The 14,210-nt window shown below is 42.4% G+C and overlaps 2 protein-coding genes across 6 annotated transcripts in view; both read right to left on the minus strand.

The window, feature by feature from the left end:
• The window catches only part of LOC126066778 (quinone oxidoreductase-like protein 2), a 178,479-nt gene that overhangs the window by 52,817 nt on the left and 111,452 nt on the right, over positions 1 to 14,210 (minus strand). The window contains exon 10 of one of the 2 annotated variants that reach the window (XR_007515253.1): positions 2,852 to 2,900. The exons of the other annotated variant lie outside the window; for it this stretch is intronic. The gene's annotated coding sequence lies outside the window, so the exon portion shown is untranslated. Of the gene's footprint in view, positions 1 to 2,851; positions 2,901 to 14,210 lie in introns of those variants that run through there. 2 annotated transcript variants of the gene reach the window in all.
• SEC16B (SEC16 homolog B, endoplasmic reticulum export factor) overlaps positions 8,391 to 14,210 on the minus strand; it is a 69,885-nt gene continuing 64,065 nt past the window's right edge. For all 4 annotated transcript variants that reach the window (XM_049868139.1, XM_049868141.1, XM_049868138.1 and 1 more), the window contains exons 21-26: positions 12,670 to 12,819; positions 12,297 to 12,395; positions 11,772 to 11,880; positions 11,564 to 11,643; positions 10,637 to 10,735; positions 8,391 to 9,994 (exon numbers count right to left, since the gene is read on the minus strand). In XM_049868139.1, the coding sequence (XP_049724096.1) occupies positions 9,926 to 9,994; positions 10,637 to 10,735; positions 11,564 to 11,643; positions 11,772 to 11,880; positions 12,297 to 12,395; positions 12,670 to 12,819 (606 nt within the window). In that variant the 3' untranslated portion in view covers positions 8,391 to 9,925. The remainder of the gene's footprint in view (positions 9,995 to 10,636; positions 10,736 to 11,563; positions 11,644 to 11,771; positions 11,881 to 12,296; positions 12,396 to 12,669; positions 12,820 to 14,210) is intronic.

The following is a 14,210-nucleotide window of genomic DNA, read 5'->3' on the forward strand; positions in this document are numbered from 1 at the left end:
TCCCTACTAGCTGTGTGACAATGGACAAGTTATTTGACCTCTCTTGAGTTTTCAGATTTCCAATCTGTAATATGTTAAAATTAATAATAATACATACTTTATAGAATGCTTTAAGTCCCTGGATGATGCAAATTGGTAACACGCTGAGCTGCTAACCAAAAGGATGATGGTTCAAGTCCGCCCGCAGCACCTCAGAAGGAATGCCTGGTGATCCTACGCCTGGAAAATCAGCCACTGAAAACCTTATTGAGCACAGTTCTACTCTGACACACATGGGGCCGCCATTAGTCGGAATGACTCAAAGGCAACTGGAGGTAGAATGCACAGCACAGTGTCTGACACAAAATAAGCACTCGATAAATTTTATTACTGTTATTATTGAAATTCAGATTCTCTGGCTACTGTAGCTACCAAAAGACAGACATTTTAGCTGGTTTAATTCCCAACTCAAGCCAAGAAAAGCCATTTTGTAAGCCTTTATTTCTTAAGCTGAGGCATGTTTTAAGGGCCTTCCAGAATGTAAAAGGGTTCTGGGCACAGGTGTTGGTGAGCAGCTGTTTTCCAGCTCCACTGAGGACCAGCTGAGAGCCTTAAAGAGCCACATAGTGATTTGGGTATAAAGTATTAGCAACAGCTTCCAAATGTTGAAGGGTATGAAACCTTGTACGAAAACATCAAGGAAAGCCACGGAATCTCCCTCTCTTGAGATTCTTTAAAAATTGGTTAGTGCATACAAAAATCACTTGGATTCCTCTACATCAACAAAAAGAACACCGAAGAGGAAATAACCAAATCAATACCATTCACAGTAGCCCCCAAGAAGATAAAATACTTAGGAATAAATCTTACCAAGGATGTAAAAGACCTATACAAAGAAAACTACAAAGCTCTACTACAAGAAATTCAAAAGGACATACTTAAGTGGAAAAACATACCTTGCTCATGGATAGGAAGACTTAACATAGTAAAAATGTCTATTCTACCAAAAGCCATCTATACATTTAACGCACTTCCGATCCAAATTCCAATGTCATATTTTAAGGGGATAGAGAAACAAATCACCAATTTCATATGGAAGGGAAAGAAGCCCCGGATAAGCAAAGCACTACTGAAAAAGAAGAAGAAAGTGGGAGGCCTCACTTTACCTGACTTCAGAACCTATTACACAGCCACAGTAGTCAAAACAGCCTGGTACTGGTACAACAACAGGCACATAGACCAATGGAACAGAATTGAGAACCCAGATATAGATCCATCCACGTATGAGCAGCTGATATTTGACAAAGGACCAGTGTCAATTAATTGGGGAAAAGATAGCCTTTTTAACAAATGGTGCTGGCATAACTGGATATGCATTTGCAAAAAAATGAAACAGGACCCATACCTCACACCATGCACAAAAACTAACTCCAAGTGGATCAAAGACCTAAACATAAAGACTAAAACGAAGAAGATCATGGAAGAAAAAATTGGGACAACCCTAGGAGCCCTAATACAAGGTATAAACAGAATACAAAATATTACCAAAAATGATGAAGAGAAACCCGATAACTGGGAGCTCCTAAAAATAAAACACCTATGCTCATCTAAAGACTTCACCAAAAGAGTAAAAAGACCACCTACAGACTGGGAAAGAATTTTCAGCTATGACATCTCCGACCAGCGCCTGATCTCTAAAATCTACATGATTCTGTCAAAACTCAACCACAAAAAGACAAACAACCCAATCAAGAAGTGGGCAAAGGATATGAACACACATTTCACTAAAGAAGATATTCAGGCAGCCAACAGATACATGAGAAAATGCTCTCGATCATTAGCCATTAGAGAAATGCAAATTAAAACTACGATGAGATTCCATCTCACACCAGCAAGGCTTGCATTAATCCAAAAAACACAAAATAATAAATGTTGGAGAGGCTGCGGAGAGATTGGAACTCTCATACACTGCTGGTGGGAATGTAAAATGGTACAACCACTTTAGAAATCTATCTGGCGTTATCTTAAACAGTTAGAAATAGAACTACCATACAACCCAGAAATCCCACTCCTCGGAATATACCCTAGAGATACAAGAGCCTTCATACAAACAGATATATGCACACCCATGTTTATTGCAGCTCTGTTTACAATAGCAAAAAGTTGGAAGCAACCAAGGTGTCCATCAACGGATGAATGGGTAAATAAATTGTGGTATATTCACACAATGGAATACTACGCATCGATAAAGAACAGTGACGAATCTCTGAAACATTTCATAACATGGAGGAACCTGGAAGGCATTATGCTGAGCGAAATTAGTCAGAGGCAAAAGGACAAATATTGTATAAGACCACTATTATAAGATCTTGAGAAATAGTAAACCTGAGAAGAACACATACTTTTGTGGTTACGAGGGGGGGAGGGAGGGAGGGTGGGAGAGGGTTTTTTTATTGATTAATCAGTAGATAAGAACTGCTTTAGGTGAAGGGAAAGACAACACTCAATACATGGAAGGTCAGCTCAATTGGACTGGACCAAAAGCAGAGAAGTTTCCGGGATAAAATGAATGCTTCAAAGGTCAGCGGAGCAAGTGCGGGGGTCTGCGGAACATGGTTTGCGGGGACTTCTAAGTCAATTGGCAAAATAATTCTATTATGAAATCATTCTGCATCCCACTTTGAAATATGGCATCTGGGGTCTTAAATGCTAACAAGCGGCCATCTAAGATGCATCAATTGGTCTCAACCCACCTGGAGCAAAGGAAAATGAAGAACACCAAGGTCACACGACAACTAAGAGCCCAAGAGACAGAAAGGGCCACATGAACCAGAGACCTACATCATCCAGAGACCAGAAGAACTAGTTGGTGCCCGGCCACAATCGATGACTGCCCTGACAGGGAGCACAGCAGAGGACCCCTGAGGGAGCAGGAGATCAGTGGGATACAGACCCCAAGTTCTCATAAAAAGACCAAACTTAATGGTCTGACTGAGACTAGAGGAATCCCGGCGGCCATGCTCCCCAGACCTTCTGTCGGCACAGGACAGGAACCATCCCCGAAGACAACTCATCAGACATGAAAGGGACTGGTCAGCGGGTGGGAGAGAGACGCTGATGAAGAGTGAGCTAATTATATCAGGTGGACGCTTGAGATTGTGTTGGCAACTCTTGTCTGGAGGGGGGATGGGAGGATAGAGAGAGAGGGAAGCCGGCAAAATTGTCAAGAAAGAAGAGACTGAAAGGGCTGACTCAAGAGGGGGAGAGCAAGTGGGAGTAGGGAGTGAGATGTATGTAAACTTATATGTGACAGACTGATTGGATTTGTAAACGTTCACTTGAAGCTTAATAAAAGTTATTAAAAAAAAATAGATACAGCTTAAATATCCTTGATATTCTGTTGGTTAATTTCTTTGTTAAATATCCATAGAGCAGAATACCATGAAAGCATTAGAATTTGCTTCTTATTTGACAAAGTTCCACAATTAAGATGTTTGTAAACCATTATTAATAAAGACTATAAAATGAAAAAAAAAAAAAAATTGGTTAGTGAAGTGGCTCTCTCTAAGCTGGAGAGGGGCCAGGAAAGCACCTTACATTAAAATAACAGTCTGGACAGGTCAGTCAATTTGAGTTACGCTTTTATTGACCTAGTTCTAGAGAAGTACTATTACCTGGAGACATCAAGATACAAAAAGGAAGAAAGTATGGAAAGCAGATTCCTCCACTTTGTCAGTGAGATTGTAATGAACACTTTTTAATGTGTTGTTAATTCTTGTTCAACATAACTTTAAATATCATTAAGAAACCATTTTAAAGGACCTGAATGAATGATGCCCTGGTAGGAGCACTTCATGAGAACAGTCATTGGAGGCTATGTTTAGGGGCACCTCAGCTAAGTACCTAACATTCTATTGCGTGTAGATCATGCTATATGTGATTTCCCGCTGAAGACAGCAAATAGAAAAAGGGAAAAGGTGCTTCCACTTCTCTCTCTGGGGGAAAAGGTGTCAGAGAACCTCCTGTAAGTGGAGAGTCCCAAATTACACGCCTATTAAAAAAAAAAAAAAAAAATTTTTTTTTTTTTTATTCTTTCAGGGGTCCCTGGGTGGCACAAATGATTAGGCGCTCAACTACTAACTGTAAAGTTTGGTGGCTTGAATCCACCCAGTGGTACCTTGGAAGAAAGGGGTGCTCTGTTTCCAAAAGATCACAACCTTGAAAACCCTATGGAGCAGTTCTACTCTACACACATAGTGTCACCATGAGTTGGAATCAATGGCAATGGGTTTGGGTTTGGGTTTATTATTCTTCCCAAGCAGAAGAATGTTTTGCAGAATTCCTCTTGAGTAGAAAATATTCCGATTTTAGTAAAGAGGGAGATACAGTCTCTTTCTCATCTTCTTGATTGCTCAAAGGAAGAGACCAAAGGGAAAGAAGATTTCTAAAGCGGGGGAGCAGAGAGTAGCAGGGGTTTTGATGACAAGCAACCTGAAGCTTGAGTTAGGACTGGAAGTGAGTACATGCAGGTGACTGAGAAATCAAGGCTTCCTCTCATTTTTTATAGCCATATAAGGGGACTGATTAGTCAGAAGGCTGGAATGGTGAATTGTGTTACACACTTAAATGGAATTTAAAGGTTTGTTCTCTTTCAGGTTATTGAATATTAAGTTTAAACATTTTTATATAAACGTTAAGCTAAATGTAGCTTCTTTGTTTCCTGTAACTGACCTGTTCTTCCATGCTCGCCACTCTATTGAGGAGCAGGGGGGAAAAGAAACTTGTCAACTAATATTTGAGGTTCTTCCCTTTTAAATAGAGATGTTTTAGTTACCCAGTGCTGCTATAACAGAACTACCACAACTGGTGGCTTTAAAGAACAGAAATTTATTTTCTCACAGTTCTGGTAGCTAAAAATCCAAATCGGGGTCTCTGACACGTAGATCCCTTCCTTGTCAGTAGGCCCTGGCATTCCTCAGTTCCTTGGTTTGCACACAATCCTTACGTGGTATCATGGATTGAACTGTGTCCCCCAAAAATATCTGTCAGCTTGGCTAGGTCATGATTCCCAGTATTGTATGATAGTCTACCATTTTGTCATCTGATGTGATTTTCCTATGTGTTGTAAATCCTAATCTCTGCCTGTGGTTAATGAGGTAAGATTAGATTATGCTAAAGATGATTGGAGTAGGATATAACACTCACACCCACATCACATTCCTGATCCAATGTAAAGGGAGTTTCCCTGGGGTATGGTCTGTACCACAAGAGATAAAAGGAAAGGGAAGGGAGCAGAGAGTGGGGGACCTTATACCACCAAGAAACCAGCACTGGGAGCAAAGCACATCCTTTGCATCCAGGGTTCCTGCATGGAAAATCTCCTAGACCAAGGGAAGATTGATTACAAGGACCTTCCCCAGAGCCGACAAAGAGGGAAAGCCTTCCCCTGCAGCTGATGCCCTGACTGTGAGAAAATAAATTTCTTTTTGTTAAAGCCATCCACTTTTAGTATTTCTGTTACAGCAGCACTAGATAACTAAGACATATGGTATATGTCTTCCCCCATGTGTGTCTCTGTGTCTATCTGGTCTTTTAATGACTCAGAAGTGATTAGGTTTAGGATTCACCCTAAACTGTTATGACCTCATTAACATAACAATGGAAAAACCCTGTTTTTAAACAGGATCACATTCACAGATATAAGGGCCAGGAATTTAACATATATTTTGGGAACACACAACTCAAAAGACTTCTCGTAATTTTTTTTTTTTTTAAAGAGACGGAGGACACTGTTCATTCTCCCTCTGTACAGTAATCAAAACAGCCTGGTTCTGGTACCAGGATAGGCATACAGACCAATAGAATAGAATTGAGATTCCAGAAATAAAGCCATACATCTACAGCAAACTGATCTTTTGACAAAGGTGTTAAGTCCATGCAATAGGGAAAGAATAGCCTCTTCAATAATGGTAATGGGACATCTGGATCTCCACATGCAAAAGACTGAAGTCAGACCCATATCTCGTGACATACACGAAAATTAGCTCAAAACGGATCACAGACCTAAATGTAAGAACTCAAACCATAAAAATCTTAGAACAAAACATAGAAGTAATGTTTTGGGACCTAGTTTTCAAAAATGGATTCTTAAATACCAAAAGCAGAGAGCAAAAAATAAAATAGATAAATTGGACTCCATCAAAATTAAAAACTTTTGTGCATCCAAGGACTTTATCAACAAAGTGAACAGATGACCTACAGAATGGGAGAAAACATTTGGGAACTATATATCTGACAAGGATTTAATATCCAGAATGTACAAAGAACACCTACTACTCAACAACAAAAAGACAAACAACCCAATCACAAAATGGACAAAGGGCTTGAATAGACGTTTCACTAAATAAGATATACAAATGGTCAATATGCACGTGAAAAGATGTTCAAGGTCATTAGTCATTAGTGAAATGCAAATCAAAACCACAGTATGAAGAGAGAGAGGGAAGCTGGCAAAATTGTCACGAAAGGAGAGACTGAAAGGGCTGACTCAATAGGGGAAGAGCAGGTGGGAGTACGGAGTAAGATGTATGTAAACTTATATGTGACAGACTGATTGGATTTGTAAACGTTCACTTGAAGCTTAATAAAAGTTAATTAAAAAAAAAAAAACCACAGTATGATACCACTTCACCCTCAACAGAATTGCTATTAAGGAGCCCTGGTGGCACAGTGGTTAAGTGCTTAGCTGATAACTGAAGGGTCAGCAGTTTGAACCCACCAGCTGCTCCACTGGAGAAAGATGCAGCAGTCTGCTTCCACAAAGATTACAGTCTCGGAAGCCCTATGGGGCAGTTCTATTCCATCCTATACGGTCACTATGAGTCAGAATCAACTTAATGGCAATGGGTTGGGAAGGTGGCTATTACTAGAAAAACAGAAAGTAACAAATGTTGGCCAAGATTTGTACAAATTGGAACTGTTATCCATTGCTGTTGGGATTTTAAAATGGTGCAGCTGCTGTGGAAAACAGTATGGTGGTTAACTTCAAAACGTTAAACATAGAATTATCATATGACCCAGCAATTCCACTCCTAGGTATAAACCCAAAATAATTAAAATCAGGGACTCAAACAGATACCGGTACAGCAATGTCCGTTCCAGCATTATTCACAATAGCCAAAAGGTGGAAACACCCCAAGTGTCTATCAACAGAAGAATGGATAAAGAAAATGTGGCATGGGCATACAAGGGAATATGATTCAGCCATAAAGAGAAATGAAGTTCTGATACACGCTACAACATGGATGAACCTGGAAAACATTATGATGGGTGTAATAATTCAGACACAAAAGAACAAATATTGTATGATTCCCACTTATATGAAATATCTAGAATAGGAAAATGCATAGAGACTAAAATTTATTAGTGGTTACCAGGGGTGGGGAGCACTGGGGAATGGAGAGGTAGGTATTGCTTAAGGCAAGTGACTTTCTGTTAAGGGTGACGGACAAATTTGGAAACGCATATCACTGGCTCCCTGATGGTTACACAACAAGTAATGTCACTGAATTCACTGAATTGTACATATAAAATTGCCTGAAATGGCAAATGTTTTGCTATATACATTTCCCACAATAAGATTTTTAAAAAGTAACATTCCCCTTATATACCTATATCAAGAATGAAAACTCCACAGTTATTCTGATAGACAACAAAGAGAGATACAATTTTACTTAGTAGAGGGCATACTAATAATGAAAACATTACATAGTGCTTAGCATGTACCAGGTTCTTTTCTAAGAGCATGACTCATTTAATTTAATTCTTGCAATGTCCCTATGAGGTAAGGACTATTGTTATTACATCCTCATGTTATAGATGAGGAAGCTGAAGCACAGGACAGGTAGGTAACCTTGTCCAAGGTTACAAGGCGAACAGTGGGTGAGCCAGGACTCCAGTCTAGGCAGTTTGGCTCCTGTGAAACTCACACACTACTGCCACAGTACGGCCACTGGGCGTCAGCATACCGAACTGAAGGAGCAACAGCCTTTTGAAAGAAGAATGGGGAATGGCATTTATTGAGGGATTTCTATGTGCTAAATATCTCTGAATAAACTTTCTAGGGAACAAAATATGCAACATCTAGTTAATGAAGTGACTAACTTGTATTGGAGAAGTTTTCTCCATACTTTTTAAATTGAAAAAATAATAACATTACAGTAGACTTGGAAGTTAAGAGGATCAACTTCTAGATTCTTGTTAACAAAGAGCTCTTCCCAGCTATTCACACCTGATCACACTATAAAGCCATTATCAGAAAGACTTCAGGGAAAAAAAAACAGGGAAGAGACCACTAAATGTACTTTCTCCCTCTGCAAAAATCAGTCAGAGACAGCATTTGCTATAAAATTATCTGAGTTTAATCGCTATCCACATCAGAACCATAGTACATTAAAGTACAAAACCTATACGTACAATTACACATACAAAAATGTTCTTTGTGAGGAGCAATTTTCAGCAAATCTGACAAACAGCAAGAGCCATTCCTATTTGGGGTTTGAAAGGAGAAATGGAAATTTCCAAGATACCCTCCTCCTCCCTCTGGCTGCAGGGACCCTCAGAACATCAATTGGCAAAGGCCTGAGGTAGGAAGGGGGCTGTTAATAATACCAGGCACTCCTTCCTCCCCTCCTACAGAGATGAATTTTTAGGAAACATTTCCCATCATTTATTATACTGATGTTCCATCCATCTGCATCATTAGGTTCAGTAAGTTACCATGACAATATGATGCCTACAGCAATCTAACTTGATAGCCAGATGCCAGAATGTGAAAAAATAGGACCAGCTAAGAAAGTGGGAGAAATATAATTAATCTGAAACTCATAGAAAATGTGCACAAAACTAGGACCAAGAGTGAAACTGCTGAAATGTCACTGAAGAGGGAATTATGAAGGGAAGGAATAATCCAGCTTCAGTATAAAAACTTTGCTAACTAGAGCTACGTATTGGTCTATTACGAAGACTGGAGTGGATGCCAATGTTAATATAGACGATCACTCCGAGCCTCTCCCTAACTCCCAATCATTTCCGGCTGCACAGCCCAGTGGTGTCATTGTTGATTCCAGTAGTGGTATTTTTTTTAAGGTGGGGGGGCACTTTCCAGAATGCTCCTTAGAAGCAAGGATGGCAAGACTGTGTCTTACATACTTTGGACATGTTGTCAGGAGGGATCAGTCCCTGGAGAAGGGCATTATGCTTGGCAGAGTACAGGGTCAGCGGGAAAGAGGAAGACCCTCAACAAGGTGGATTGACACAGTGGCTGCAACAATGAGCTCAAGCATAACAACGATTGTAAGGATGGCGCAGGACCGGGCAGTGTTTCGTTCTGTTGTGCACAGGGTCACTATGAGTCAGAACTAACTCGACGGCACCTAACAACAACAACAACAACTTTCCTGAGAAAACCCTGGTGGCATAGTGGTTAAGTGCTATGGCTGCTAACCAAAGGGTCGGCAGTTTGAATCCACCAGGCACTCCTTGGAAACTCTACGGGGCAGTTCTACTCTGTCCTATACGGTCGCTATGAGTCGGAATCGACTCGACGGCACTGGGTTTGGTTCTTTTGGTTTTGTAACTTTCCTGAGGATATCAAGCCATCATCCTAAGTGCTGTGTCCATGGCGTTCTGCACACTTCCAGTCTGCTATTATATCCAGCTTTTCCGTTTGGCAAAATGCCCATAGTTCTGAAGCTCATCTTAAGAGATGGGGCTGAACTCTGTCTCGGAAGACCCTGTCTCCTTGCCTTCTAAGTGCTCGGTGGAGGCACAGGCTAGCACAGCCCTCTTATGGGCCAGCATATGGCAGGGAGACTGGGAGACTGAGAAAATGAGAGCAACTTGAAAGTTGACGAGGAGACAAGCCTGGAACAAGCGGGTATTCTCATCATGGCTGGATTGGATAGCGGCGCTGAGCTAGGCGATTTGGCTGATTCAGGCTAGTAGCCACGGAGAGCTGAAAGAGAAGGCACAAACATCCCACGAGATTATGGGCTGACTAGTTAAACTGAGCTAGTGCACCCAAAGAGCCTAGAACACTTCCTCTGCAGTTGGCTTACAATGGTTGTGTTCTAATTATCCACCTTCACCCTACACCTTCACCTCTCAAATATGGTGAAAAGGAACCAGGTTTTATAAATAAAAAAAAAATGGAAGAGGCCAAATGACACATTGAAAGAGATAAGTCTGTTCCAGGTTACTGAGTGAGCAAGGAACTTAGCTTCTCTCAGGGTTCACAATGATACCGTCACCTCCAGGAGGGAGTGGTGGTGCACGCACACCACTGATACCAGCACCAACTGTGTCTCTCAAGAGTCTCAAGACCTATGAAAGGTCAAGAGCAATATTAAGAATACCTACGTTTATTGAGCATTTTCTTCGTGCCAGGCCCTTCATGGACATTATGTCATTTGATCCTTACAACTACCCTCTGAGGTCACTACCACTAACCCTATTTTGCAGATGAAGAAACTCAGACTGAGAGAGGTCAAGTAATTGCTCAATAACTCATATATAGTAAGTGGTAACCCAGGATTATAAACTCAGGTCTCCTCATCCAAAGCCTGTGCTCCTAACCCCTCCACCTCAAGTTTCTTACCTGAGGAACCTGAGATGGATTGTAGAGAGGAACAGCCCCTTTCAAGGAGGGAGGAGGGAGCAGACCACCAGGGTTGAAGCAGAGCTCAGAGGAAACACCCTATGATGAAAAAAATAACAGAAAATTACATCCATCAATAAAATCAGCTTCCCAGATTCCAGAATGCTGAGGCCTTCCCTGAGCAACCACTTTGCTCATGAGAAACAGATAGGGAGGGTTTCTTGACAGAACTCAGGGAATCTCAAGCAAACAAACATGGTTAAAGTGGGTGCAACCAACGCCTGGGGCTGAAGTGGCAATGCAGAGTCTCACATGCTACCAACATGGAGTGAGTACAAATAAAAAAAACATAAAGCATCATACTGATATCATCATAAAAAGTAGTAACACATTTTTTGAAAGGCCTAAAACACCACACAAGTTCTCTAACCAGACCACGAGAAATAAAAACGTTTTCTTGGCAATAGGCATAAAATCCGTATGAGTGTACACAGCCCATCAAGAATTTCTTACAGCCTTTACTAAGGATGAAGGTCCCTGGGTGGCACAGTTTGTGCTTGACTGTTAATCTAGAGGTTGGCAATCTGAATCCACCCAGTTGTGCCACAGAAGAAAGGTCTGGCAACCTAGTTCCATAAAGACTACAGCCAAGAAAATCCTATGGAGCAGCTCTACTCTGTAACACATGAGTTGGAATCCACTCAGCAGCAATGGGTTTGGGTTTTTGTTTTGTTTTGGAAAATACATGGGTGAATTCTTGCTTCTACTGGGAAAGAGAAAGAGGTGGTTCTCCAGGATTCCCCTAAGGACGTATTTCCCATGAATCAGTCCTTCACAGGTAGCACCTCCAGCCCATGCTGAAAGTTCAGTCCTCATACACACCAGGCACCTGGTGGGGTTGTAGGCTTGAGCCCGTGGGCTGCTCACCTGAGGTCCCTGCACACCTCCAATCCCGGTGCCCTCAGCATTTCCCCTGCTGGACGTGGATCCTTGGGCTTCACCACGACCTAGAAAGCAATGTAGCTGTTTCCCTTGCTGGGGACTGAGAGGTCCCCATGCCCAGAAGGCACCGCCACCCTCCCTGGAGTGCTGAGAGGCCCACAGGCAGCCCAGGAGGACAGGAGGTGGGCAGTACCTGTGCTCTGGGAGAAGGTGCTGGTGCCCGGCGGAGGCTGGGGTCCAAGGGGTGGAGTCAGGGAGAGGCTGGGGCCACCCTGGGTGGGAGAAGATGCTCTGGGGGTCTCCTGCAAAGGGAAGAGTTTGGATTTAGAACGCTTCGTGGAAAAAGAAAGAAGCATTGGTGGCTAAGAACTTAGGCCGGCCTGCTTGCATTTCTGTGGCCCCCACCATAGTGCCTAAACCTGCTGCTCTCCCCCAAACTACCACTTTCCTTGTGCTGCTTATTTGCTCAGTCATCCAGATTAGCTCCCTGCTACCGGCCCTCTAAAGTTAAAATTCTCCATCCTAACTTACAAAGCCTCTCATAATCTGTCTCTGCCCTTGCTGGACCAATTTATTTCCCAAAAGCTCCCATGGCAAAACTTCTGTTTCCTTCAGACTGGGGCAGGGTTGGGGGCCTCCAAGGTGCTGAGGAAATTTCTTCTGAAAGAAAGGCCCACAGAAGGGGGAGCTTCCTGCCCCCAGAGCCCCCAGAGGTTACCTCAGAGTCTGGACTGTCCGACGAGTCTTCGTCTCCAGAGGAGGACACTGTGGTGGTGGGCTTTGATCGAAACCAGCTGAACCATCGGAATCCTGAGCTCTAGAAGGGGAAGGAGAATTTTCATTCCTCTAGGTTTGCCCCTCTCTGATGAACAAGAGATTAACCCACCCCCCCAAGGTGACAGTGGTGAGAAAGGGAGGGGACACAACCAAAGGCCAAATTCCTGTCTCTGCTCCACTGGGGAAGGGAAGGAGAGGGGAAGGCTGGGGAGGGGAAGATGGGAAGGGAAAAAGGGGATGAGAAGGGAAGGAAAGAAACAATGGGAAAAGGGAAGGGAAGTGAATAAGGAGATGGGAGGAACCATTCCCTCCACCTTTGCATTCTCTTTCACATCTAGCTTTTCTCGCTGTGTGTTCTTTTGGAGAGATTTTTTATCTGCCGCGTCAGAGGACTCCTTCTCATCCTCCTTGATGGGAACAGTGGAGCTTTCAGAAGTAGTTCGTGCTCTGGGAACCAGTGGAGCCTGGGATTGAAGAAAAGAGCTAACACTGGTACAGCCCCTGACAGGTTACAAAAGCACATTGACATACACTCGCTCATGTGACCCGCTCAATCAATAGGTAAGATAGTCTGATGAGATTACATCTTACCGAAGAGGAAGTAAGGCTCAGACGTGAAAAATGATTTGCTGAAGGTCTCAAGACAAAGCCAGAGCCCAAACCCAGTTCTCATACTATCCCTAATCCTCTGGAGCTTTGTCTGCTGTGCTACGTCTCCAGAAGACATAAAGTTTCCAGAATTATGCTGAGCCTGGAGCAGCAGGAATGGAACACTACTGCTACAGATTAAAAGGGTCAGGGAACACCCCCACAGGGACCTAAAAACCCAATATAGACAGACAATGTACGAACTAGTGGATCAACTTCATCTTAGAGCTCAAGACTGAATAGACTTGCTCAAGATCAACTGTGAGTGTGTGCATCAGGGAGTGTAAAACATGCTGATCCTCTTTATATTTATAGTCAAGGAAAGCACAATTTGTACAACTTTTGGAAAATACTTCAGTAATATACAGAAGAAGGCTTTTTTAAAAAATTCTAATTAGTATAGTATTTACTATGTGCCGGCCACCGTTCTAGGAGCCCTGGTGGCACTGTGGTAAAAGTGCTTAGCTGCCAACCAAAAGGTTGACAGTTCTAACCTACCAGCTGCTCCATGGAAGAAAGACATGGCAGTCTGCTTCTGTAAATACTTACAGCCTTGGAAACCCTATGGGGCAGTTCTGCTCTGTCCTACAGGGTCACTATGAGTCAGAACCGATTTGAAGGCAATGGGCTTGGTTTATTTTTGGAGGCACCGTTCTAAGTAGTTTATATACGGTAATTCATTTAATCCTCATAACAGTCCTATAATCTAAGTGCTATTTTTATCATCAAGGGTGATGGAAACATTAGCGCTCAGCTACAAGTCTAAAGGTTGGAGGTTCCAACTCATCCAGTGGCACTGCGCAAGCAAGGCCAGCAAGAAAATCCTATCGAGCAGTTCTTCTCTGTAATACATGAAGTCACCTGAGTCGGATCTGACTCGACAGCAAAAGGTTTGGGTTTGGTTTTATTATCATCTCATTTTACATATGAGAACACTTAAGTCACAGAAAGGTTAAGCACCCTGTCTAAGATCACACAGCTAGTAAACGGCAGAGCTAGGATTCAAACCTAGGCAGTCTGGCTTTCCTTCTAGGAATTTATTCTAATTAAGTAATTCAAGACACAGGCAATGGTTAATATACTAGGATGCCCATTGCTGTGTTTTATACATTAGTGAAAGAAGGAAAGAGAGAAAGGAAGGAAGTGGGGAGGGAGGGAGAAGGAAAGAAGAAACAAGAAAAAGGAAGGAAGAAGATAGGGGAAGAAA

This window comes from Elephas maximus, chromosome 24, assembly GCF_024166365.1.
Source record: "Elephas maximus indicus isolate mEleMax1 chromosome 24, mEleMax1 primary haplotype, whole genome shotgun sequence".
NCBI classification, from domain to species: Eukaryota; Metazoa; Chordata; class Mammalia; order Proboscidea; family Elephantidae; genus Elephas; species Elephas maximus.